Here is a 26964-nt window from a genome sequence, read left to right as displayed (position 1 = left end):
GTTGTTGTTCCGGGTCTTGGAGTCAGGTAGAACACTAACATTGATCCAGGGATTATTCTGGCTGCCATTTTTTTTTTACCTTCCTCTGGATCAACAAGGGGGGTGGAAACAGGCTGAACTGGGTGGACATTTGCCTGTTTTCAGCCTTGCATACTATGCTACTATTGATGAACTATCCGCAGTTGATCAGCTGGCATCTGTCACTCAGCACATTGGACTGTGCGCCCGTTGACAGCACCACAATCACACAGGGGTCAGAGCGGAAGTCACTGCTCCGACCTCTGCAGTGGCCGGCGCTTGTATCTGCAGGCACGGCTTCCTTTGACTGCAATGAGAGTTGCACTTGCAATTACAAGACACTGGCCTGAAAACCCCTTTAATTTTTTCTCCCAGCTGTATCTTACACGGTCCAATTCCATGAGCTCCATCTATCTAGTGCTATGGCTATAATGTAGTCTGCATATGAATACAACATGCCCAAACCAGCAGCCACCATCAGAGGTCATGTCTAGCCTAGGATCAGCTGCAATATCCCAATATACAAGACAAGGGATCTGTCCCGGCCGCACTGACCTGTACGTGTCACGTGTAAAGTGAATGGTGATACACAGATCATTGGCTATTGAAGCAAGTTACAGAATAGAACGCGTCAATAATCACACATCCAAAAAGTTTTGGTAGATTTAAATGGCTTTGTGTGAAGAACAGGGAAGCAGTAATATATATATATATATATATATATATATATATCTTCTTTAGATCTAGGACTTCTAAGGACCGGCTGATAATCACACGGACTTGACAAAAACCTGTTGTGTTTTTATTACTAAACCAAGAAAGCACTCTGATAAGGAACAGAAACTTTAGTAAGTGGGAAGAGGTTTGTGCAGAACACTGAAAACAAAGGGTAATTTGAAAGGCAAAACAGCCTTCTTTTAAATATCTTCCCCACCAGAAACCGGCACTGAGCAAGTTGCAAAGTATCCCTTAGGGTTTTAAGTGACAGCACTGGAGATCATGCTGAACGGAGACTAAAGTGTGCCTCATTAATTGTTCTCTGTAGGTAAAAATAAAGCTTACCTCCCTCTGGACCAATTTCTGCTTATCAGCTTGTTTGACTTTAGGGCTATTAGCCAGTAGATGGCGCAGTTTCACATAGCTTTTCCATAGCTTCTGGTACCTGGGAAAAAGGTGAAGAAATGGTCAAGGGAGAACTTTGTAAAAGATGTTCTATGCAGGCTGGCGAGCCGCCATAACCCTCACTGAGCTGACCGTACAGGAGCTTTCAAGCCGTTTGTCCCACCTAGCAGTAAAATGAAACTTTTCAGAAAAAGCAACTGTCGCCGATTTAACGTTTAGAAAGCCGCTGCGCGCCTGAATCTACCTGTAACTTTATCATTTCCATCACAGTAACTGACACGGCCGCACTTATCCAGAGACAAGCCATTCTTCTTCATGCTCTTTCCCAACGTTTCTAGAAACATTATGTGGATTGAGCACTTTTTAGTGCAACGTAAAAATGGAGATAAATAACCAAGGTCCCTTGGCTGCAGTCACTCTTTGGCGTTTGCTATATAAACGGTTTATGGCTAAAACAGCGAAAAAAATCCTTTACGGTTATGAAGCATATAAAGAGCGGATGACCCCCCCCCCCCCCCAAGCCATAAACTTACCTGATAATATCCCCCGCTATTCACTACTGCTGGAAGTTATCATGGTCAGCCTTTACATTGCTGCAGTGGAGGTAGTGCCCCACTGTCCACAGCACTGCCGTATCACCGTCACCGGGGAGATCGGAAATAGCAGCCATTTAGGTCCCCCACATGCACAGATTTTCCTGTGCATTTTAGTCGCACGCAAAAAAAAAAAAAAGCATGTTCTATATTTCTGCGCACCAAAAGTCCCCATAGGGGTCAATCATTGAAACGCTGCGCAACTGCGCAGGAAAAAGAACACATCTTGAACTCATTAGACTAATTAGCCATTGAAATGGTAGGAGCATCGGTGTGTGCGGAAAAAACAGCAAACACTTGGAATTCTACAAAAAAGGGGTCCAAACAAATACACGGGGGGATGGTGTGATAATAATGCGCTCAACCACCCAAACGCATCTAGCTGCACTCTTGTAGAAAGGACCTGCCTTGTGTGAAAGACAGAAATATACAGAAACCTCTAAAAATATTCTAGATGAATATTGATGTTCCAATGAAATAGTACCGTGGAAGAGACCAAGGATAGAGAGAGGGGGCATAAAGCAACGGGAACCCCCAACAGTTCTGATAAACCTGGCTTGTGAACCAAAATGTTTGATCAATTCACTTAACTCCGGCACGGACAAGATAACACCAGCTACTCCGTTCCTCCTGTTTTGGTCTACACCACCCAGTACCTATGATGGAGACCCTGTCCGATGAGTTTCTTCTCAAAAAGATTAATCGGGAGCAATAGAATATAATCAGCCAATACATCAGAATAAGTGAAAAAAATAACAAAAAGATAAACGCTGCCTGTTGATGGTAAACTGAGGCTTCATCTAGACTGCGTAGCTGGTATTGGCTTGTCAGCGCCCAAGTTAAGCGCACAGTGTGCACTCGGCAGTTAGAAAAAGTGTGTCGGCCATCTTGGATGACCGAAAACGGGGTTTTGAACCGGAGAAACTGCAGAAAAAAGTTCAACTGCAGGTAATATACCCCCCCCCCCCCAACACCAGGGGGTCACTTTAATGTGTCAGTAATTATAAGCAAAGCACCGTTCTGTGAAATCACTAGGATGGGTAGCGGTCTCGGCACTGGAACAAGGACCAGCATACCTGTAAATACAGATTTATGGTACTAGACAATTTTTGTGCAGAAGACAAAAAAAAACAAAAACTGAAAAATGTAAATTTGAGTGTTCGAGCTGAAGGTGGAGGATACTTAATGCTGTCTGTGCCCGAGAGATTATGGGAAGCGGTTATTGTAGCCTATAGGACTGTGCAGCTGACAGAATACATACAGGAGGGGCCCGGCTAATGGCCGGGCTACCAAACTGACAGCGTTCTACAAGCCAGGGTCAACTAGAAGCAATTAAACGAATCCTTATGGGTACTAAAAGCATGAGATGAGCAATCCCCACTCAGACGTACCAGCATATATATATATATCCCTCCCAGCAGCCATTTGTCTTTGTTTTGCTGAATAGTCGTGTTGATATATCACACTACTCCGACCTGGTTTCTGTCTGGCAGCGAGAGTCCCCCGCTGTTAACTAGCCATGGATAATTAGGCTCTTGTCTTTCAAAGTTTTCAATAAACAATTAGCACAAGAACATGAATCTTCATTAAACACTTTATTGAAACCAAGACAGTGACAAATATATGTAAACAGGAGTTCAATGTATGTAATCAGTATAAATTGCAATGTTTTCTTTGCGTTCTAGATCATGAGCTGCGAAATAAAAAGGCCGCGCTCTTAAAGGGAGGGAGGGGGGCGGCGTGCAAAGACGGAGGGAACAAGGACACGAGCCACAACAACTTGTGGACATACCAAAGGATTGGGGTTTTTATAATTGTGCAGTGCCATGCTTAAAATATACTCAGTTACATTTAGGAAGTGACCCCCTAATCATGAGTAGCAGTCGCGGCGACGCTTCATAACAACCGGGATGCAGCATCTGCGTAAATTAGAGGACTACAGCGTGGTGTATTATGATTAGACACACACTAAGTATATATATATATATATATATATATATATATATACACACACACACACACACACAATGCTGGAGGCAGGGACGGGGCTTCTGGCTTCTATTGTTGCCTCTATGGGCTCTTCTTCAATCCAGCTCACAGTGCCATCAATGAGTGTGGACATTCCACATGTGGGGGTTCGGTTCTCAGAAGCATTTATTTCATGTGTCACTGGTAACACTTTCTATAAACTGCACTATGTTGGCTGCACGACTTGAAATTTAGAAACCCGTATCAGACGCTGTATTCCTGATATACCAAACAGGACGTCCGGGAAGGTTTCTGCACATTCTTTCAACACACTTGAGGGCAATTCTTCTATGTGAACTGCAGGCGGTGAATGGGTCTGACCACCATCAAAAATTCCTTAAAGGGGTTGTCCCGCGCCGAAACGTTTTTCTTTTTTTTTTTTGTTGCATAAACCCAGGGGATGTGCTGAAATTAAAAAAATTTTTTTTACTTACCCGAATCCCCTCTCTGCAACTTCTTCCTTCTTTTCCTCTAAGATGGCCGCCGGGATCTTCAGCCACGATGCACCGCGGGTCTTCTCCCATGGTGCACTGTGGGCTCTGTGCGGTCCATTGCCGATTCCAGCCTCCTGATTGGCTGGAATCGGCACACGTGACGGGGCGGAGCTACGCGGTGATGAGTAGAAGGGGCGGAGCCAGAACGCCGCTCGTGCCCGGACCGACCAGAAGGGAGAAGACCCTTCTGCGCAAGCGCGTCTAATCGGGCGATTAGACGCTGAAATTAGACAGAGCCATGGAGACGGGGACGCCAGCAACGGAGCAGGTAAGTGAATAACTTCTGTATGGCTCATATTTAATGCACGGTGTATATTACAAAGTGCATTAATATGGCCATACAGAAGTGTATAACCCCACTTGCTGCCGCGGGACAACCCCTTTAAAGGGGTTTCTCAATCGTGTCACTTGGGAACACAGCAAAGACCGTGGCATATAGATACTGCCACCTGGAGGCAACAGTATGCAAAAAAGTGTTAGCCCCGCCCACTGACTATATCCCCTCCTGCCGACACCAGGCTAATCAGTTTTTAGCTTAGTGTTGTAGGAGGAAGACTGTCTTACCTGTAAGCGCTGAATGTTTCCTTTGGATGGGCCAGGCCTAACGGGGAGGGAGGACTCTCCCCATTAACCCAACCAATGAGGGCAAACAGTTCAGAAGCAAAGGAGGCACGTCCAGGGTTCCTGCATGTGGCCCGCCAGCTAGAGCCACCCGTGTTCTTCCCAGTGGTCCGCATCCCCTCCCCGTTTGGAGTAGGAGATGTTAGGGGAAAGGCTCTGCTGGATCTGGGGAGCCGCCATTCTTCAGGAGTCCGAGATGTGAGTATTTCCCCCCCCCCCTTTTTTCTTGTTTAAAAAAAAAAAAAAGGAAAAGCTTTAGGGATGAGTGGGGAGTTTTTTTGGCGTCCCCCCTAATGTTAGGGTTTTTTTTTCCAGACCTGCGGTTGAGGTGCTCTGGAGTTCCTGGCACCCACCTGTTTCCCTCCTGGTCCAGTGGTTCCACTCGATAGGCTGTACCTGAAATCTGTGCAGCCCCCTCCCTCCTTCCTCTCCCCTCTCTCTGCTGGAAGCTTCGTCTGCCTCTTCCTCCCCCACCCCCGGTCAGGGGCAGCAGGTCAGGTGCTGTGCGGTACCTGAGGGGGTTCCTGCCAGTGGGAGGCAGCACCGCGGAGCGGCTAGTATAGGGGGCCTTCGTGGTGTGCGCTGCCGCGGAGGGGGCGTGTTTTGGGTGGGATCCTTCAGTACGTCGCCCCGCTCCCGGAAGTGTGGTCAGTATAGGAGCAGGGCGGTGGGGGATCCTGCAGTGCTGCTTGGTGGGGATAGTTAGGGGGACTCTGGCCGGTGGGCGACCTACCGGGTGGCAGCTGTTTCCAGGCTAACACCCTCGATGGGCATAATTAAGGGAGGAGGTGTAGCTGCGCTGGCCTATCAGGGGGTAGCGCGACCCCTTCAAATCCTCCCTGCTCCATCATGGCAGCTGTTGTGAGGATCAACGGTGGACAGCATTCCAACCTCTGGGCCCTGCAGCTCCCCAGACTACATTTGGACCAAGGGTAAGCTCCGCCTGGCGACCAGCTTTCCCGCTGCTGTATCCCCTACCACAGGTGTAATGCGAATAGTTGGCATTGAGCGTGCATAACAGGCTTTTTCCTGTGAATTCCCAGCATCATATCAGACCCCAGAGCTGAGGAGTCCGGACTGGGACCAGCCAGAGTTACGCATTATGCTTGCTTTCACTGTAATACAAAGTTCGTATGTGGACAGGTTGAGCCTTCTTGTAATGACTGTACCCTTGCAAAACAGGAGGCCGTGCAATCTTCAGGCACCCCCCTCCCATTCAGCCCTCATCTGCGGTTGAGTCAGAATAGGCCCGCTCCCTGTCTCTTGCAGTATCTGACCTCTATCGGGCGTCCGGCGTGATTCTGGATAGACTGGATCGTGGTATGCATGATGTGGTCATAGATTTGTACTCAAATTTTTTTATGACATTGAGATTTGAAGTTGCCTTTTAATATACTAACATTCATATATTCTATGTTGTATTCTTGGCTACCAAATGCTCCTCCATGGGAAACTCAGGCTTTTTTTAAGGCCTCATGTCCACGGAGAAAATCAGATCCGCTGCAGATTCTCCATGGAGAATCTGCAGCGGGTCCCTCCTGCCCCGCGGACATGAGCGCTGAAAATAAGAATAAATAAGAATAAACTCACCTCCCACCCGCTCCGTTTCTTCTCTTCGCCGCGGCGTCATCTTCTCTGCGTCGCGGCCGGATCTTCTTTCTTCGGCTCGGCGGATGTGCATGATGACGTCGGTGACGTGCCCCGCGCATGCGCCGTCCCGAAGAAAAAAGATCCGGCCGCGACGGAGAGAAGATGGCGCCGCGCGAAGAGAAGAAACGGAGCGTGTGAGTAAATCCCGATTTTTGTCTCCCGCGGATCCGGACGGCTTCCATAGGCTTCAATAGAAGCCCGCGGGAGCCGTCCCCGCGGGAGACCCGCATGAAAATGGAGCATGGTCCAGATTTTTTCATGCTCCATTTTTTTTAAAATCCTTTTTATTGACGATCCGCGGGTATTTATCTACCCGCGGGTGGTCAATGCATCCCTATGGGGTGCGGATCCGCGGGCAGGAGAAGAGTTAAAATCCGCTGCGGATTTTAATTCTTATTTTGCCCGTGGACATGAGCCCTAATAGTGTAGTGGTGAGACCTCATTCTTGCTTGAAGTTTTTGTCCTGTTTCTCCAACATAAAACTCCCCAAATGGATATTTAGTGCACAGAATCAGGTACACAACATTGGACGAAGACACTTTAAAAAGTCCATTGTTTACATCCAGGCCATCAGATACCACCGGATCGTATCTAACACAACAGAGGAACATCTATACCATCTTAAAAGGACATTTATAAATCTGGGCTACCATCCCACCTCAACTGATGACCAAATCATCAGAGCCACCAGGGTACCCAGAAATCACCAGAGCCACCAGGGTACCCAGGAATCACCAGAGCCACCAGGATACCCAGGAATCACCAGAGCCACCAGGGTACCCAGGAATCACCAGAGCCACCAGGATACCCAGAAATCACCAGAGCCACCAGGATACCCAGGAATCACCAGAGCCACCAGGATACCCAGAAATCACCAGAGCCACCAGGATACCCAGGAATCACCAGAGCCACCAGGATACCCAGGAATCACCAGAGCCACCAGGGTACCCAGGAATCACCAGAGCCACCAGGATACCCAGAAATCAAATACTCCAATACACAGAAAAGGAAGGAAACAATCGTGTGCCTCTAGTAGTGACGTACATTCCACAGCTAGGGGTACTAAGGAAAACCACAAAGAAACTCCATCATACCCTACACAAGGATGACCGCCTAAAAACCATATTCCCGGACCCTCCGCTTCTGTGTTACAGGCAACCGCCAAACTTGAGGAACTTTATAATCAGGAGTGCATTACCCTCTGACACACAAAAAGGAACTTATCCCTGTAATGTAAGGAGCTCTAAGACCTGCTCACATGTACTGACTGCGGACAGGATACAAATCGGCAACACATAACAGGACTATAAGTTCCCGGGGACAGTCACATGTTCCACGTATGATGTTGTATACCTGATCCTGTGCAGTAAATGTCCTGTTAGGGGCTTTATGTTGGAGAAACAGGACAAAAACTGAAAGGCAGGACGAGGGGTCATCTCCACATGATTAAAGAGAGAGAGACAGAATTACCTGCGGCGGAGCACTGTTCTAGTCATGGTCACTAATAAGGCAACGTCAAATCTTAACAACACAGAAGAGTTTGGGAATACAAGTTTATAACCATTTTTGATAATCTCAACACAGGCTTTAACATCTCAAGAGGCTTCATGCTTTAGTGGAAAATTTGAGAAATTTATAGCAGAGATAACACGCTGGATTGGTGACCCCCTAACACCAATTTAGAGGCCAAAAAACTCTCACATCCCTTATCAGTGGATAATTAAGTATTTACTCTCCTACTCATCCTGTTCTTGTATTGTTTCAAGAGCAAATTAATTACACTTTATCAAGTATGTGCCCATTTATGTGTGTATATAATTCTTCAGAAATATCCTATTTGTGTCAGAGGAAGAATCCTAAGTTCTAAAGCTTGCGGAATCATCTTTTTTTTTTGTTAGCCATTAAAAGATATATCTACAGGATGACTTGGTTTCTCTTACTGAGAACAATCACATTTTGCTCCACTGGATAACACCGTACCAAACTGTTTTATTTTCACAGATCTCTATATATGCTGTGACTATGCACACACACAAGACCTAGTGTCAGCTCTCTCCGCTGAGCCATCCAGCTGTCTGCACAGCTCCTCTCCTAAAGACTAGCAATGAACCCGTGTTTCCTGGTCTGTTCCCTTGTCCTGACCCGCCTCTTCTTCTGATTAGGCTAACTATAAAAGCCTGGCCTTGTCACTCCCTCAGTAATTATTGTGCTCCACAGCCTTAGTCAAGCTTCACTACAAACTACTAAGACCATCCGTTATCAGCCTCTGGCATCCCTCTCAACAACGCTACCCGCCTCCTCCCTTGTACTGTGAACTGACCTCCCTTTATCGACCTCCGGCATTCCTCCTGACTACGCTACCCACCTCCTCCCTTGTACTGCAAACTGACCTCCCATAATCGACCTCCGGCATTCCTCCTGACTACGCTACCCGCCTCCTCCCTTGTACTGCAAACTGACCTCCCATTATCGATCGTTGGCATTCCTCCTGACTACGCTACCCGCCTCCTGCCTTGTACTGCGAACTGACCTCTCATAATCGACCTCCGGCATTCCTCCTGACTATGCTACCCGCCTCCTCCCTTGTACTGCAAACTGACCTCCAATAATCGACCTCCGGCATTCCTCCTGACTACGCTACCCGCCTCCTCCCCTTGTACTGCAAACTGACCTCCCATTATCGACCTCCGGCATTCCTCCTGACTACGCTACCCGCCTCCTCCCTTGTACTGCAAACTGACCTCCCATTATCGACCTCTGGCATTCCTCCTGACTAAGCTACCCGCGTCCTCCCTTGTACTGCGAACTGACCTCCCATTATCGACTTCTGGCATTCCTCCTGACTACGCTACCCGCCTCCTTCCTTGTACTGCGAACTGACCTCCCATTATCGACCGTTGGCATTCCTCCTGACTACGCTACCCGTGTCCTCCCTTGTACTGCGAACTGACCTCCCATTATCGACCTCTGGCATTCCTCCTGACTACGCTACCCGCGTCCTCCCTTGTACTGCGAACTGACCTCCCATTATCGACTTCTGGCATTCCTCCTGACTACGCTACCCGCCTCCTTCCTTGTACTGCGAACTGATCTCCCATTATCGACCGTTGGCATTCCTCCTGACTACGCTACCCGCGTCCTCCCTTGTACTGCGAACTGACCTCCCATTATCGACTTCTGGCATTCCTCCTGACTACGCTACCCGCCTCCTTCCTTGTACTGCGAACTGATCTCCCATTATCGACCGCTGGCATTCCTCCTGAATACGCTACCCGCCTCCTTCTTTATACTGCGACCTGAAGCCTACTGTTGCAGATTCCTGGCTTTTCCCTGACTACTCTTTAGATCTGCAGCTACTACACATGCGACTCCAACCTTCTGCCTGAAATGCTTACACCTAGTAACATAGCTAATGAAGGAAAATCCAATAAGAATTATGCTGCTTCGTCCACAACAAACTTGCAACACATATAATGCCTGCAACATAAAAGCTGATTGCAAGTAGCAGAGGCTGTGTACACACTGCCTGCAGATCTGACAGCTGTGTGAGTGCAGGGAAGCTGTAAAGGCAGCCCCTCCCTCACAGTCAGGCCTCCTGCACATGGGCAGATTTGCATTGCGAAATTCGGAGCAGGATTCAGCAGCAAATCCAGCCCGTAGCACGTTATAGCAAAACATAATTTTCCTGCCCACGGGCAGAAATAGATTGCGTTTTACCGCTCACGGGAAAGAAATCACAGCATGCTGTGATTTGCCATAGGATAAGCATAGCCGGCTGCCATTGAAGTCAATGGAAGCTGTCTGTGCTGTGGTCATTCCGCAATCATCATTGCAGAATGGTCGCAGGAGCCATGTCATCTTCATGGCTAACGGCGTGGCGTCCTCTTAACTGTGAATGCGCCGTCGGGCACATTCACAGTGCAAGAGGCCACATCGCCATAGCGATGGCATGGCGTTCCCTGTACCTTCATATGCCGTCCGGAATATTGACAGCACAAGAGAAGACGCCGGACAGGTAAGCAGACCTGGCACCAGTTCGAACTCTGCTGCGTGAATGCTGCATGTGTTGTATGACCGGCCGTGTGCAGGCAGCTACCGGGTCGAACTCCGTTGCGGGAATCCCGCATTCGGCGTCCGACCCCCCTGTGTGCAGTCAGCCTTAAGAAAACACAATTTCTTAGTTGCTGGGGAACCCGAAAGCCTAATGGTAAGCAGAGGGGTGCACTTCAGCCTTGATTTACAGTGGTAAAACAATAAATTTTTAGTGAAAGTATATAAGATTGCTAAGACACACATACGTTTTCAGAAAAGTTATGCATGCTTTAAAATGGAGCTTGCATGGCCTTATGAGTCTCCTCACACCTCCTAGGTGCTCTCTTTGAGAAGAGACCCCTCTGGACCCACGTCATAGGCCTCTCACCAGTCAGGCCAGGATCCTACTGCACACTAATGAGGGCCAAACACCCCGAAACAGCTGTCTGTGTATGGATTCTAGCTTTTGGTCAATTCCCAATCATTGTTATGAAGACCTGTATAAAAGGTTCGGACATTGGTTTGCAGGAATGCTGCCATCCAAATAGGTAACGCTGCAGAGGTATTGTTCCAACTTCCTTATTTAAAATGAAGAGTTATAGGGCTACTGCAAATGCAGACATTTGTGGCATAGCATATCCACACGATTGCCCAGCCGTTTCCAAAACGTCTATCAAACTAAACGAAGAGAGCTGTGCACATGTTTGCTACTCCTCCATTCTCCACCTGCATGCAGAGGTGATTGGGTCGGGGGACCCGCATGCTCCCCATGCTGGTGACGATCCAGCGGTCATGGTGCACATCGGCACCAATAAACAAATTAGAGATTGATGGAGTGCCCTCAAAAACGATTTCAGGGATCTAGGGTCCAAGCTCAGGGCAAGGACCTCCAGGGTAGTTTTCTCGGAAATACTACCTGCACCAAAAGCCACACTAGAAAGGCAGCAGGATCTTAGGGAGGTAAACAAGTGGCTCCGGAGTTGGTGTAATAAGTAGGGGTTCGGGTTCCTGGAGAACTGGGCTGACTTTGCTGTAGGCTACAGGCTCTGCCGTAGGGACGGGCTGCATCTTAATGGGGAGGGTGCAGCTGTGCTGGGGGAGAAGATGGCTAGAAGGCTGGAGGAGTGTTTAAACTAGGGACTGGGGGGGAGGGCAAAATGAGAAATAGTGGGGTAGTCAGTGTAGATAACGATCTAGGTCAAAGAAATGGGAATGGGGGGGTTGAGCAGGGGGGGGGGGGTTAGTACAGTTAGAACCGACAGAACAGCCAGTAGTACCATTAGTAGCAAAATGAATATAAAGAACCACCACTGTATAAATTGTAAGGCAACAAATGCAAGAAGTCTGATCGGTAAAGTGGGTGAGCTTGAAGCGAGAACGTCTGATGAAAATTACGATATAATAGGAATAACAGAAACATGGCTTGATAAGTGAGATTGGGCGGTGAATTTACAGAGTTACAATCTTTTCAGAAGAGACCGTGGAAACTAAAAAAGGGGGAGGGGTATGTCTGTACGTTAAATCGTACTTAATGCCGAGGCTACGGGAGGATATAGGAGTAGGAGAAGAACAGGTGGAATCTCTATGGGTAGAAATACAGGGAGGAAAAAATAACAAAATCCTGATGGGGGTTTTCTATAGACCACCAAAAGCAACAAAAGAAACTGAAACCTTACGACTAAGGCAGATAGAAGAGGTGTCAATCCGCAGCGAGGTGATTATCATGGGGGACTTTAATTATCCGGATATAATATGGGAAAACGAAACCTGCAAATCTCACAGGGGTGATAAGTTCTTGAGAACAATTAAAGAGAATTACCTTACCCAACTTGTGCAGGAACCAACAAGAGGGAGGGCCATTATGGACTTATTATTAAGTAACAAACTGGACAGAATAAAGGGGGTGCAGGTTGAGGGGCACTTGGGGAACAGTGACCACAATATAATCAACTTCCAGCTGTAATTCAATAAGAAGCCTTATCAGGGAGCGACAAATAAACTAAACTTTAGTAAAGCAACATTTGATGAGCTTAGAACTACTAAATCGGTAACATTAATTGGGACAACATCCTCAAAAATAATAGCACAGACGGCAAATGGGAAAAGTTTAAAACATCCTAATCACCTCATGTGAGCAGTTCATTCCCTTTAACCCCTTAGTGAGGGAGCTTTTTTCCATTTTTGTTTTTTCCTACTCCCTTTTAAAAAAATCGTAGCTCCTTTATTTATCCATCGACGTCGCTGTATGAGGGCTTGTTTTTTGCGGGACGAGTTGTATTTTTCAATGGCACCATATAATTTACTGAAAAACGTTTTAAAAATTCTAAGCGGAGAGACATGGAAAAAAAACGACATTCCACCATCTTTCGGTGCGTCCTGTTTCTACAGCACACAAATTGCAACAAAAACGACCTGATATTTTTATTCTATGGGTCAGTACGATTACTACGATACCAAACTTGTATAGTATTTTTTTTGCTGTAGTACTTTTATTTTTTTTTAAGATATTTAATTTTTTTTCAATTATTTTCTGTGGTCATTTTGTGCGCGCAATCCTTTTTTTATTTTTTCGTCGACGTAGTTGAGCAAGGGCCCATTTTTTGCGGGATGTCCTGAAGTTTTCGATAGTACCAATTTGGAGTACATACGACTTTTTGATCGCTTTTTAGTGCGTTTTTTCTGGGAAACAGGGTAACTAAAAAAGTGTATTTCTGGCGTTCTTTATTTTTTTTTTTCAGACGACGTTCACTGTGTGGGAAAAATAATGCACTACTTTGATAGATCAGACTTTTACGGACGTGGCGATATCAAATACATATTTTTATTTTATGATTTTGATTTTTTAATAATGGATATGGCAAAAGGGGGGTGATTTAAACTTGTATAACTTTTTTTTTTTTACAATTAAAAAAACTTTACTGATTATTTTTTTTACATTACTTTGAAGTCCCCCTGGGGGACTTTAACATGCAATGCTTTGATCGCTCCTGCAGTATGACGTAATGCTATAGCATTACGTCATTCTGCTTTTTGACAGGCAGTCTATCAAGCCACCCTGTGTGGATGGCTTGATAGGCAGTCTGTTAAGGCAGCCCTGGGGCCATTCATTAGGCCCCCGGCTGCCATGACACCTGCACGGCTCCCCCGTTCTCATCGTGGGGGGGCCGTGCGGGACCCCCGAACAGCGTTCGGGGGATTTAAATGCCGCTGTCAGAATTAACAGCGGCATTTAAAGGGTTAATAGCCGCGATCGGCCGAACGGCCGAGCGCAGCTATTGCCCGCGGGTGTCAGCTGCAATAAACAGCTGATGCCCGCGCTGTATGGAGGGAGATAGCGCCTCTACCTCCCTCCATACACGTCCTGCAACAGCAGGACGTAGTTTTACGATAGTGCCGTCACTAAGGGGTTAAAAATAAAAGAACCACAAGTGGAAGGAAACCAATGTGGCTCGACAAGACGGTAAGAGAGGCAATAAACGAAAAAAAGAAACCGTTCAAACTACTAAAGCAAGAAGGCAGTGAAGAAGCGCTAAAAACATACAGGGAAAAAAACAAAATATGCAAAGATAAGAACAAAATTGCTAAGGAGCAGGCGGAAAGACTGATCGCCAAAGAGAGCAAAAACAACCCGAAACTATTCTTCAATTATATAAACAGTAAAGGGATTTGCACTGAAAGCACTGTCCTGCTAACAAATAATGCAGGAGAAATCATAGAAGACGATAGGGGAAAGGCAAATCTATTAAATAGTTTTTTTTCTAGTGTATATTTACGAATGAAAAGGAAATGCCACCCGAGATGCAGGGGAATAATAACGAACCCCCTATTAAATATTGCAAGCCTAACACTGGAAGCAGTGCAGAATCGGTTAAAGAGGATCAAAATCGATAAATCACCAGGTCCAGCTGGAATACACCCAAGGGTTCTAAGGGAACTAAGTGATGTGATAGCTAGATCGCTATTTCTTATATTTATGGACACCGGGGTTGTACCACTAGATTGGCGCATTGCCAATGTAGTTCCAATTTACAAAAAGGGGTCCAAAAGAGAGCCTGGTAACCACAGGTCGGTAAGTCTCACCTCAATAATTGGAAAAATATTCGAGGGATTTCTGAGAGACGCCATCCTAGAATACCTCAAGGAAAACAACAGTATAACCCCTCATCAGCGTGGATTCATGAGGGGTCCATCACGTCAGACCAATTTGATCAGCTTCTACGATGAAGTAAGTTCTAGGCTGGACCTGGGAGAGTCTATTGATCTTGTATATCTGGATTTCTCAAAAGCATTTGACACCGTGCCACATAATAGGCTGATATATAAAATGAGGCAGCTCGGACTGGGCGAAAACGTGTGTAACTGGGTAAAGAACTGGCTCAGAGATAGAAAGCAGAGGGTGGTAATAAATGGTTTGTACTGTGATTGGGCCACCGTCGCTTGTGGGGTGCCACAGGGCTCAGGTGCTAGACCCCATTCTGTTCAATATATTTATTAACGACCTGATAGAGGGGCTGCACAGTAAAATATCAATATTTACAGACAATACGAAATTATACAATGGGGGACAATGTGCGGCTACAAACGGACCTAGATAAGCCGGGGGCTTGGGTAGAAAAATGGCAAATGTGCAACATTGATAAATATAAGGTTCTGCACATGGGCAGGAGAAACGGATGTCACCAATATACACTAAATGGGGTACTGCTAGGGAAACATGATATGGAAAAAGACCTGGGGGTACTAGTGGATTGTAGACTTAACTGGAGCAATCAATACCAGTCAGCTGCTGCAAAAGCAAATAAAGTCTTGGTGTGCAATAAAAGATGCATAGGGGCGAGGGACAAAATCCATAGAGGAGTTTAAGAGGGGACTAGACGTCTTTCTAGAGCTCTATGATATTACAGGTTATAGACATTAGGTGACCAGCAGGAATGCTTATTTCAAATTTGCCCTCCTCTGGACAAACAAGGTGGATGTTAAAACGGGCTGAACTGGATGGACGCGGTCTTCATTCAGCCTAGCATACTATGTAACATGGGGGCAGGTCCCAGAGGGGAGATCTGCGTCAGATAGTTAGAATATATTCTGTGATATAGACTTAACAAAAATTCCATTTTAAAGGTAGAACACCAATTTTACAAGATGAAAACAGCACAACGCACATTATAAACTCCTACATCGTCTCATCCATCTCAATTTCCAGCTAGCGACTTGACCCTAGAACCGCTGTCAGATGATGCCAGACTGCAGACCCTACAGATGTGAGACATACGCTGCCTCCATGAAGTGATGGCGCTTTATAAGACCACACATTCTGTATAATATTCCTCCTCGCCCGACTATAACTCTGGTGGGAAGCCAAAACCACAAACCACATAACACTAATATAACCGAGTAGAACACAAGGCGGACCTACACGCTCTGCAGCCGGACCTACACGCTCTGCAGCCGGACCTACACGCTCTGCAGCCGGACCTACACGCTCTGCAGCCGGACAGGTTCCTCTGGGAGGCACTTACAGGCATGAAGCCATAAAGACTTACTGTATGTAGTGAAGTGATAATCCGCATTGGGCAGTGTGTATGCGGATCCTCATCAGCCTCCCAGGTGAGAAGGAAATCAATATTTACTGCGATACTATTATATTAAGTGAAAACAGCCATGTACTTCCTGTATCTGACCTTGGTCTCCGCCGCAGGTACATACAACAGTACCAACCATGGACGCTCTGTCCTCCCTAAGGGGGGCTTTACAGTGCCCAGCTATCGTCCAACAGTCATTCGGAATAATTAGCATATGAACGACTGTCTTTGTGTGCGTTCACCCCGAGCGACCATTGTTCAGTAGTGGGTCCATTTTGGGAAAGGGGGGAAAAATCTCCAGGCAAATGTGTTCACAAGTCGTTCATACAGAGCTGTGACCCAACAACGGGTCACTTTAGATTAACCCGCGACTATTACAGGCGAGCTGAAGTGAAACCATAGTAAGCAAATTACCACTCGTCCCCCCGTCGGTGGCCGCGCTTACATGGAACGACTCAATTGCTTTCGCTCTTACATTCAGTCGGTAGTCTGAATATTATTATTAATAAACATAAATAAATGGGCCCGGTTCATCTGAAGTGTCTAGCATAAACTTTGCTGTGTTGCTCATTGCAACCAATCATATGGCAGCATGCACTTTTTGCCACTGCTGCTTAACCTTCCGTCAGGCACTACGCGGCGCGGCGTAGCGCAGCCAATTCATAAATCCCGCCTCAATAACACGCTGCCTATTGATTAGTTCTTCGACCTCTGCTCATCCAATCAATGCAGCGCTGGATGAACCAATCACAGCTATCGCATTGGTTCATCGAGCGCTGCACTGATTGGTTCATATGGCACTGCTCAGCCATTCAGAGCCAGTGCTCCCTGGAGGTGGGATTCATGAATCCTGCAACCAGTAAGTGATCTTCTGTGGGTAAACGAGGATGCCCGGCGGAGCTCCGGACAGCAGCAGGACGACCAGGACAGAGCCTGCTAGGTAAGTATTCCTTTTGTTTTCAGGGAATGCAGCTAGGGCTTATTTTCAGGGCAGGGCTTAACCTTCTCACGATAAAATCGCAGGTAGATGCATTGTGCAATTTTTCACAAGAAAATGCATCGCTGTCGCTACAAATGTGCGTGAACAGAGCAGCAATATCGTCGCGATTTTGGAGTGGCGATATCACTGTCACCCGTGTGAAAGAGGCCTTAGGCTTACTGCGCCCAAACTGGCTTTTGCATTGCGCCTGACGAAAGGTTAAGAAATGAAAGTTGAGTTGCGATTGGCTACCATGGGCAGTAAGGCCCATCTTTATGCTAGAGACCTGGATAGGTCAGGCCAGGGCGTATATGTCCAGCAGTAATATTGCATTTATTTCATACTACTTCCATATTTCTTCATCTTTTAGATATTTTCACTCATTTATTCACATCCAACAGCTTAGTAATAATGGCGGCACATATGACCAGCAACGTGTTTAATCACTCGAACTTACTGTGGATCTCCAGCATAGCTGAGCTGGGCAGGCCTGATACCAAAATGAACAATAATGGGGAAGGTAATTACTTCTGGATTAAATTGCTCCCGGTCAAGCTGATCAATTCGTACAGAGCTCGGCTTCTGCAAATTAAAATAATAATGAAGCAGTTAACTAAAGCAGGAAAATCATAACGGTGTTAACATATCATTCATACAGAACCGCAGGGGTTGGGGGCTTGTCACAATCACTCCTCAGCTGGTGTAAAGGAGCCGCAGGAAGTTGTTGAAGGGATTTCACAGCTCCTTCTTCAATGTCAGCGGGGATGGAAGGAAGGTGCAGAGACGTCAATGTTGTCCTAAAGGACAAGAACAAGGGACGAACCGTGGGGCTGAGAGAAACTATCAGCGAGCCGCACGGATAAACATCGCATTCATCTACATGACCCCCCCCCCCCCCCCCCCCCCGGATGTAAAATAGTGCAGCAAGGAAAAAGGAGGGTTAAAAAAAAGAGCAAAACCAAGTAGATGCAAAACAGCAGGCATTATATATCATGGCACGCGCTATATCCTATGTTATCCACCGTGGGGGGTGGACCCGGGGCACAGACAAGGTCTCCCGCTGGACTGCTGCGTAAAACATGTAGCCCAGTACAAGATCACAGCTTTGTGGATAACTGTCCTTAAAACAAAACCCCATCCCCAAAGCTGGGCCCTGCCTAAAACAACAAGTGAGGGTATAGTCACCTCTCCTGGGGTCCCGGGATGCAGCTGGCAGCCGATGCTGGCATCGGCTATGACTCCCGGATACACAGGCTGGGCAGAAGCAAATGATGATTGTAAACAGAGGCCACAGCGACTCGCCCTCAAACTCATGGCATCATGGCAGCCAGGATAGGAGTGCGGACTCCAGGAGCACAGATGGACACGCTGTGGCCTCCAACTGGCTGCAGCGGTCACATGCTACTGCCCAACCGTTTACCCGTAAATCACCACTAATGACAGCTACATCTCGGGGCCCCAGGAGAGGCAAGTATACATTTATGTCCAAGCTAAACTTGTTGGCACCGCATACAGTATCATCAGCAGAATTGGGCTGTCACACTGAAAACCTGATCCGGTTGTGTGACAGAGAACTGAAATAATCAGCTTCATGTCACAAAGAGCCCAAATGTGGAAGTGTTGCCTCTGCATTCGAATGGTGGCAGGGGAAACCTGCAATGGCAGTAATGATAGCACAAGGATTCCTTCTGCCGATGGGGCTGGGACACATGCTGGGGCTCGTGCCGATGGGGCTGGGACACATGCTGGGGCTCGTGCCGATGGGGCTGGGACACATGCTGGGGCTCGTGCCGATGGGGCTGGGACACATGCTGGGGCTCGTGCCGATGGGGCTGGGACACATGCTGGGGCTCGTGCCGATGGGGCAGGGACACATGCTGGGGCTCGTGCCGATGGGGCAGGGACACATGCTGGGGCTCGTGCCGATGGGGCTGGGACACATGCTGGGGCTCGTGCCGATGGGGCTGGGACACATGCTGGGGCTCGTGCCGATGGGGCTGGGACACATGCTGGGGCTCCTGCCGATGGGGCTGGGACACATGCTGGGGCTCCTGCCGATGGGGCTGGGACACATGCTGGGGCTTCTGCCGAGGGGGCTGGGACACATGCTGGGGCTCCTGCCGAGGGGGCTGGGACACATGCTGGGGCTCCTGCCGAGGGGGCTGGGACACATGCTGGGGCTCCTGCCGTTGGGGCTGGGACACATGCTGGGGCTCCTGCCGATGGGGCTGGGACACATGCTGGGGCTCCTGCCGATGGGGCTGGGACACATGCTGGGGCTCCTGCCGATGGGGCTGGGACACATGCTGGGGCTCCTGCCGATGGGGCTGGGGCTTCTGCCGATGGGGCTGGGACACATGCTGGGGCTTCTGCCGATGGGACTGGGACACATACTGGGGCTTCTGCCGATGGGACTGGGACACATGCTGGGGCTTCTGCCGATGGGGCTGGGACACATGCAGAGGACCTGATGTGCCTTGTTTTGGCATGTCTGTCTGTACAGATCCCTGGTGACAGTCATCCAATGGGCTGTTACCATTAGATCGCTGTTAAGCAATGATCTGTATGTGTGAACTGCAGTTTTGGAAAAACTTGCATTTTATTAGTAGCAGCCAGACACAGAACTAGTCCTGCATATTCATTAGCTGAAGACTAGCCACACCCACGAGGCCCTCCAACCAATGATTGGTAGCTCTCACTATGCACAGCAATAGGCCCAGAGCAGTCAATCAGTGGCTAAAAACAGAATGGATGTGGCTAGCCTGCAGGTGAATGAATATCCAGGACTACTTTAAGTAGTCCTCTATGCATTTCCTGATACTGATAAAGTCAAATTTTCTCCAAAACTACTGCACAGATCCACACAGCAGACATATCACTAACCAGTGTGACTATCACTACATTGTGCTGCCCTCAGACAAGGGTGCAAAAAGAAGATAAGTCTCTTTAACACCCAGAGCTGTGCAGGGGAACAGGTGACAGGTGACTGGGGATCAAACCCAGGACCTCCTGTACTCTAGTCGGGAGCTCTACTTGTTGAGCTGTCCAAACTCCTGGAAAGCTCCCTTGCTGGACCTTAGCCTGGTTCCCATATCCTTGAGCCAGTTGCCTGTCTTGTCTTCACCCTGCTCTTGATTAGGCAAAACTATAAAAGCCTGTCCCGTCCCTCACTCCTCACATGATTACTATGCTCCTCAAGCCTTGATTAAGCTCCACTTCTGCCTGCTTCCCTGCTATCAAACTGAGACCTCCTGATACTGATCTCTGGCTTCCTTTCTGAGAAGGCTACCTGCCTCCTCCATTTGTACAGTGATATGAGACCTCCTGACACCGACCTCTGGCTTCACTTCTGACTATGCTACGCGCCTCCGCTATTGTACTGCAAACTAAAACCTCTCATTGCTGACTCCTGGCTCTTCCCTGACTACTCTCCAGACCTGCGGCTACCTCACCTGAGGCTCAAACCAAATTCCATGAAATGGCTACACTGGCTCTTTGATCGTGAAAACGCACCTGGAAGAACCAGTAACCTGTTTGCCCACACAGCACTGAGTGTTAAGCAAATACATATATCCTGAGCTGCATATCCCCACCGATCAACTATAGATGACCTCTCCTGAGGATAGGTCATAAGTAGTAGAGTTCTGGAACACTGGAGATTTTCAATTGTATCTTTTAAGCCTGTTCAAAGGACCTGTGAACAATTCACTGAAGAGGGCTAAAATAATACGATTCTAAAGTAAGAGAATTTGCAAGAAGACTACTTTCTGCTGGACGAGCAGTACTTTAACATTTGGACACAGAAGGTCAACATGATGATCAATTACCATTTCTGGATTGGTGACAATCATCCCTTTACATTCTTCGGCATATTTCTGCCATTCGAGTTCCTCCCACTGGAGCATGTTTGCAATTTCTTCTTCTGGTACTAAAGCCTTGTTACTCTTCAGCAAGTACAGCAGGACTTGATGCATGGAGAGGACTTCTTTACCCCCATCTGTAGTGCACAAAAAGTAACTTTTACTACGGCCAAGATCAGTTCTCTAAAGCTTACCGATACTATAATATCACCGAACATTGCTGCTGCCCTTGTCCATCATGGGGCCATGAACATATATGATAAAAGTAAGACATAGTCAGCCTCTTCATCCACACGTTCTAATCCTTCAGGCCAACTGTTACTACTATCAGGTGTAGGTAGTTGTATGTCCTCATGGAGAGGATCTCTCCCTCCATCAGTCTGTCACTTGTAGAGGCATGCCTATTACTGTGGCTTTTGTCTTTATTATGTACTGAAACCATTTTCTATATGTACAGCATCCAGGAATTAAGGGTGCTTTAAGGATAAAAAAATATTCCACATCCAGAATGGTTTTGTATTGGCACATTGCTTAATATGGGGGAAATGTGGGTAAATGAAGCTATATGGCCGTATTTCAATCGTGCAATATATTCTGTGGTCCACATTTATCATAACCTGCTACGAAAAATAGGTGCGATTTGTCGGGGGTGACGTAAATGACAGAATGTGCACTAAAATTTTGGCGCAAAATATTGCAAAGTTAGCCAACCAAGAATTTTAAAGATAGACGAGCGTCTTAAATATCTAGCAAGATATACCAAATTTATCAAGCAGCATTAGCCATTGTGATACATCAAACACATCTCCACCCTGCCTGGTCTAAAGTAAAGGGCTCAGGAAGATACACAAAACGGACACTCAGCCAATCACAGGCTTCAACGATGAGTCTTCTATGGCCACTGAAGCCCGTGATTGGCTGAGCGGTCGTGTGCACAATGTACAGCAAGTGATTGCTCACTGGTATCGTCTGGGTTCTGAGCAGAAGGCAGCGGGGCTCCAGCAACAGACAGGAAGAGGCTGAATGGGTCTTATTTGTTTTATGCAGCTTTAAGCCAATTAGATTTTTTTTATTTGCAAAAGCTAATAGAGTCTTGGGGTGCATTAAAAGAGGTATAGGGGCGAGGGACGAGAACATTATCCTCCCATTATATAAGGCACTTGTTAGGCCCCACATGGAATACTGCGCACAGTTCTGGTCTCCGGTGCTCAGGAAAGATGTTACAGTACTGGAGGGGGATCAAAGAAGAGCAAACAGGCGGAACTAGATGGCAATTGTCTTCATTCAGCCTAATATACTATGCAAGTCCAAGAAAACCCTTATGGCCGGCTGCACTGAACGGGTTTAAACTGTGGAATCCGCCATAGTCTCCTGCACAGATGATCCATGGCATTCCACACAAATTCAAACCCATGGAGCATCCGGATATCCGCTCACACGGCTGGACAGCTACTGTGATTTTCCGGAGGAAAATTCGCAGCATGCTCAATGTTCATGTGGGCTCCGCACGAATGGCTTCCACTGCAGTCAATGGAAGCCATCTGAATTGTGGCCCTTCCGTAATCCACAATGCAGAAAGGACGCGGGTGCGGCATCATCGCCCAGTGACGGCGTGAGAAAATCTGTACTGCACATGTCCGCCGGCCGGAGCATCCACAGTACAGAAGGTCACCTGTAGTCCGGCACCAACAGCTGATGCTGGCTGGAAAACCCCTTTAAGTCCTGAATATCCCTTTTAGGAAGCAGAATAATATTACCCACTTGTGAATTCATTTATACATTTTCCAGAGAAATAACACAGGAATTAAGCAACTTTTCAAGTGCAGCTAGTCCTGATGTTACTTGTGGCAGACATGGACTAAACCAGACATGCCGCAGGTCCTGCAATGTAAAGCTCTAATAGAAGGGTAAATAGAGATAAGAGGTACCTCGATTCTAAAAGCTGTCCGGCACCATTCAGGAATAGCAGCAAAACTTTTACTATGAAAGGCAGATTTAATCAATAGATTTTCAACTTTAACAGGAAAAACAACAGGAAAGCAGAGCTGCATAGGAAAATGCATTCATGTGTACAACCAAGACAAAACTTGCAAAGACCTTGTGTGTCTCGAGATTTAAAAATACCATTTTCGAGCTCTTTTGTGTGAATCCGACATGCTGTTTTTATGACAGGTAACACAACTTAGCTTTACACAATGCACTGGAACATTTCACAGCAAGGTCCATTCTGGCAACATCTGAGATGCAGTTGCCTTCACTTCAGCAGAGGCTCCAAAAAAGCTGAAAATCAGTCAGTGTAAACGGCTCCTTTATTTTTACCGCCTCCCACGGGGAGACTGATATAAATACATATATACAAATAAATATGATATATATATATCTGTGTGTGTACGGATTGGATTAGGAAACCCACTTGACAAAAATCACCCATTTCTGTAATACGCCTGCAATAATAGATGGGTACATATGTATCTCCACTCCAGCCTCCTGAGCGAGAACACAATTTACAGTCAGTGGGAGACATTGATTGCAGTTTCCAGTTTCCATATCCGATTATCTGCACAGTTCTCCTTGTCTGTCATGCTTCCGCCTTATCTCACTCTGCCCCATTTTGTGGTGAAAGCAGCATTTCTAAGCGGCTCGCCCCCTGAGCATCTACAAATATCTGCTGTCCTCTGTACTTAGCAGCTGCGCTCCGGCTCCCGCTCCCCAACTACAACACTAGGAAGAACAATTTGCAGCCCGTCTCCCAAGGGAAAAAAAACAACTAATGGAGGAGAATGCTGGAACAGTTTTTTCTCTAAATATTACAGAGCAGACCTGCGCCCGGCTGCACGGTGTACGGGCCCTGATACACGGAACGAGGAGCATAAAAATAAAAAAAAAATGTTAAAAGAGCGAAAATGAAGGCTAATTGTTCAGTGTAAATAAAGGCAGCCAGCGGTCCAATGAGAAATCATATGCTTTTCATTCATTTTCTGCAGGCATAAAAATCCTCATTGGCTCATTCACTGATCATTCGGTTTAAACAGCGCTCATTCAGTCGTTCTCATTCACTTATACAGCAAATTTGAACAACTAAGGGTTTCTCGCTTGAACGAGCCAATGATGTATCTGCCCACTCGAAAGAAAACTCATGACGTCATTGGCTCAAACCAGAAGTGCTTTGGTGTAAACGGACCCAACTGATGATCCCTTTACACAAACTTGGAAGGACGTTTCCTAATCTGCTGCTACTAATTAACGCACTTTCTACAACGGATGCAGAGGATTCACAGTTAGGACCCCATCACACTTAGAAAAGCCATTTCACTTTCTGCCACTTTGACTTGTCCTAAAGACAAACATTTTTACAGAAATCTGAGCTGCGACCGATTTGAAGAAATGATCCACAGTCCCAGATTCCAAAGAAGGAGAAGTTCTGGACTATGAGAATCTGGATGGAAATATATTTTGCTGTGTTGCCTTTCCAAAGCACCCCACCGATAACGAACAACAACTCTGTTACATGTGAGCCATGTATAACACGATCAGCTGGGCATTTTCATTCCACTCTATGTGTAAAGGAATTAGGCACAGTGTTAAGACAGCAGAAATGCAGTCCTGAGCGCTCGCTCACGACCTGAAGGTTGCAGGTTCAAGGTTGACTCGGCCTTCCATCCTTCCAAGATCGGTAAAATGAGTACCCAAGGGGCAAAAGATGACTAGGGAAGGTAATGGCAAACCACCCTGCAAAAACAGTCTGCCAAGAAAACGTTCCATTGTGATGTCACCCAAGGAGTCAGTCATGACCCAGCATGCACCAGGGGACTTTACCTTTACCTACAGCCGCTGTAGTGCAGCATATCACTGGGACAGGGCATGGAGCGCTGTAACAGGATGATAAAGGGGGCTGTGTGTTCACTTACATATCACTGCAAAAGGAGCGCCCCCTAATCAAAATACAATATTTTCATCAAAAAGATACTTTAAAAATAACACCCTCCTGAATAGAGCACCTCCGCTCCAACGAGGCCAAGTCTGCTGTCACCCTACAAGACCTAAAATGTAATACACTTCATCCACCCATTATCACGATGTTCACATTAGTGGAAGACAGTGGTTATCTTCAGTTCTTCATGTTCCTCCTCCTTTTGAGACTCCCGCAATGATCCCAGTGACTACTTACATGGGAGAAACACGTTCGTTTCTGGATGAACTGTATTACATTTTAGGGCCTTGTAAGATTACAGGCTTAGCCTCCGTGCAGTGGGGTCGCTTTTGTCAGGGCGATCGCCCCACAGCAATTAAAGGGCCCTTACAGGGATAGCATTTTATCAGTGCATCATCCGTACGTCATCTTTATACATCGCATTAGGAATATCTAACAGCGGTTGTTCAGCCCTAGACCCCAAGTGTATACACATCACTCATACATTCTATCATATGTTTGTCTATTGGGGTGTCATATTTTAAGACTCTTTGATTAAAGCATTGTATTTTTAATAGAGGGGGTATCCTTTTGCAGGGACCCCCGATGCTTTATATCATTGTTGCAGTGAAAGTGCTTTCTTTACATCTGCCACGATTACATACTACACGTATGACCGGAGACCACTGTGGCAGCCCGTTCCCCGGAATGTGAAGGCCCCGCTGCCCTGGTGGATGTGGTGAGAGGACGGCTCGGTGCCCATTTGTTTCCATAATTAAAATGCCCGTCTAAACATAAGTTTAAGTTTCTGGCTCGGCAACACTTGATACACATTGCAGATGAATGCCCAATAAGTTGCTTGCCTGGTGTAAGCACAGCCTTGGCGTGCCTGTGCTATTGATTTTATGTGCTGTATTAAAAGCCTTTAGACATTATGAGACCTTGTGGAGAAACATTTAGGGCTTTTATGGGACAGTTATGGATGTATCCAACTAGCTATTGAGGAGATGGGATAAAACTATTGAACAAACAAAGGCTTTTGGGAATACTTTAAAAAGCAATAATCCTCAGCATTATCCTGCGTACCCGGGACTTATCGCCTGCAGCCATCTCTCTGCACATATGAAACGCCACACATTGAGGTCCGCACATCTCCGAGCCCGGTCTTATAAGCCAAGCTTTATTTATCCATGTAGCAGAATGGTGAATGTTTATGGAGCCATTATGGCATCACTTACATATCCTCGTCCCACCTGCTGGCTGCGGAGACAATCTGACGAACGGCGGATGAATAATTAATAGGCAGTGCTACATGGAAGTATACTTCAGAGAGAAAACATAGCAGAAACTAATATTTAAGGTTAGGAGATACAGAAAACCGGCAGCGCTGCTCAACGTCCTATCATTCAGACGGCAGTCATTTAACCCCTTCCAGTCGCAGCCACCAGTCTTTCCTTTTTCCCCGTTGCCACCTTCCATCTTTACTTTTACGCCAACATTGCAGCATGAAGTCTTGTTTTTTGCAGGACGAGTTCAATACTTTTTACTGTCATTATATAATGTATTGTAAATGAATAATTCCACCATAGTTTTGGGTTTGGTTTTTAGGTGTTCGCCTCGTGGTATACGGGACACGGTAACCGTATTCTGTGGATCTTTACAATTAACGGCTCATGTCCACGGGCGAGTGTATATAGCACTGCGGGGCTCCCTGCAGAGTTGTATGGGCTTGTAAACACCGGCTCTGACAGCAATGAGCGCGTCTGGCTGCGTCTGCACTGCGCATGGCCGCGTAGCTCACGCACACAAACAGGCGCAGCGCTCCTTTTTTTTTTTTTTAAATCCCCCGCAGTTTCAGAGCAGGGATGCGTCCATATGCAATGTTTTATACACTACGTAGCCCATACAACTGTATAGGGGCTCACGCTGCGTGGCAAGCTGAGATGTAGAGCATTCTGCAATCTATTCCTCGTGCGCAACAACACGCAGGGTCTACATGTACACGGATCAAAGAAAGTCCAGTGACTTTCATTGACTCCATTCACCACGTAACAGGCGGCCGTTTAACAGCTCCA

At 46.9% G+C, this 26964-nt stretch overlaps 1 protein-coding gene across 1 annotated transcript in view; it reads right to left on the bottom strand.

Moving 5' to 3' along the window:
• DROSHA (drosha ribonuclease III) overlaps window positions 1-26964 on the bottom strand; it is a 263840-nt gene that overhangs the window by 140198 nt on the left and 96678 nt on the right. The window contains exons 13-15 of the mRNA XM_066579186.1: window positions 20947-21116; window positions 17577-17701; window positions 1081-1180 (exon numbers count right to left, since the gene is read on the bottom strand). Coding sequence (XP_066435283.1) covers window positions 1081-1180; window positions 17577-17701; window positions 20947-21116 — 395 coding nt within the window. The remainder of the gene's footprint in view (window positions 1-1080; window positions 1181-17576; window positions 17702-20946; window positions 21117-26964) is intronic.

The sequence above is a fragment of the Eleutherodactylus coqui genome, chromosome 9 (assembly GCF_035609145.1).
Source record: "Eleutherodactylus coqui strain aEleCoq1 chromosome 9, aEleCoq1.hap1, whole genome shotgun sequence".
NCBI classification, from domain to species: Eukaryota; Metazoa; Chordata; class Amphibia; order Anura; family Eleutherodactylidae; genus Eleutherodactylus; species Eleutherodactylus coqui.
The sequence above is the reverse complement of the archived record's forward strand: the minus strand, read 5'-3'. Positions and strand labels throughout refer to the sequence as shown.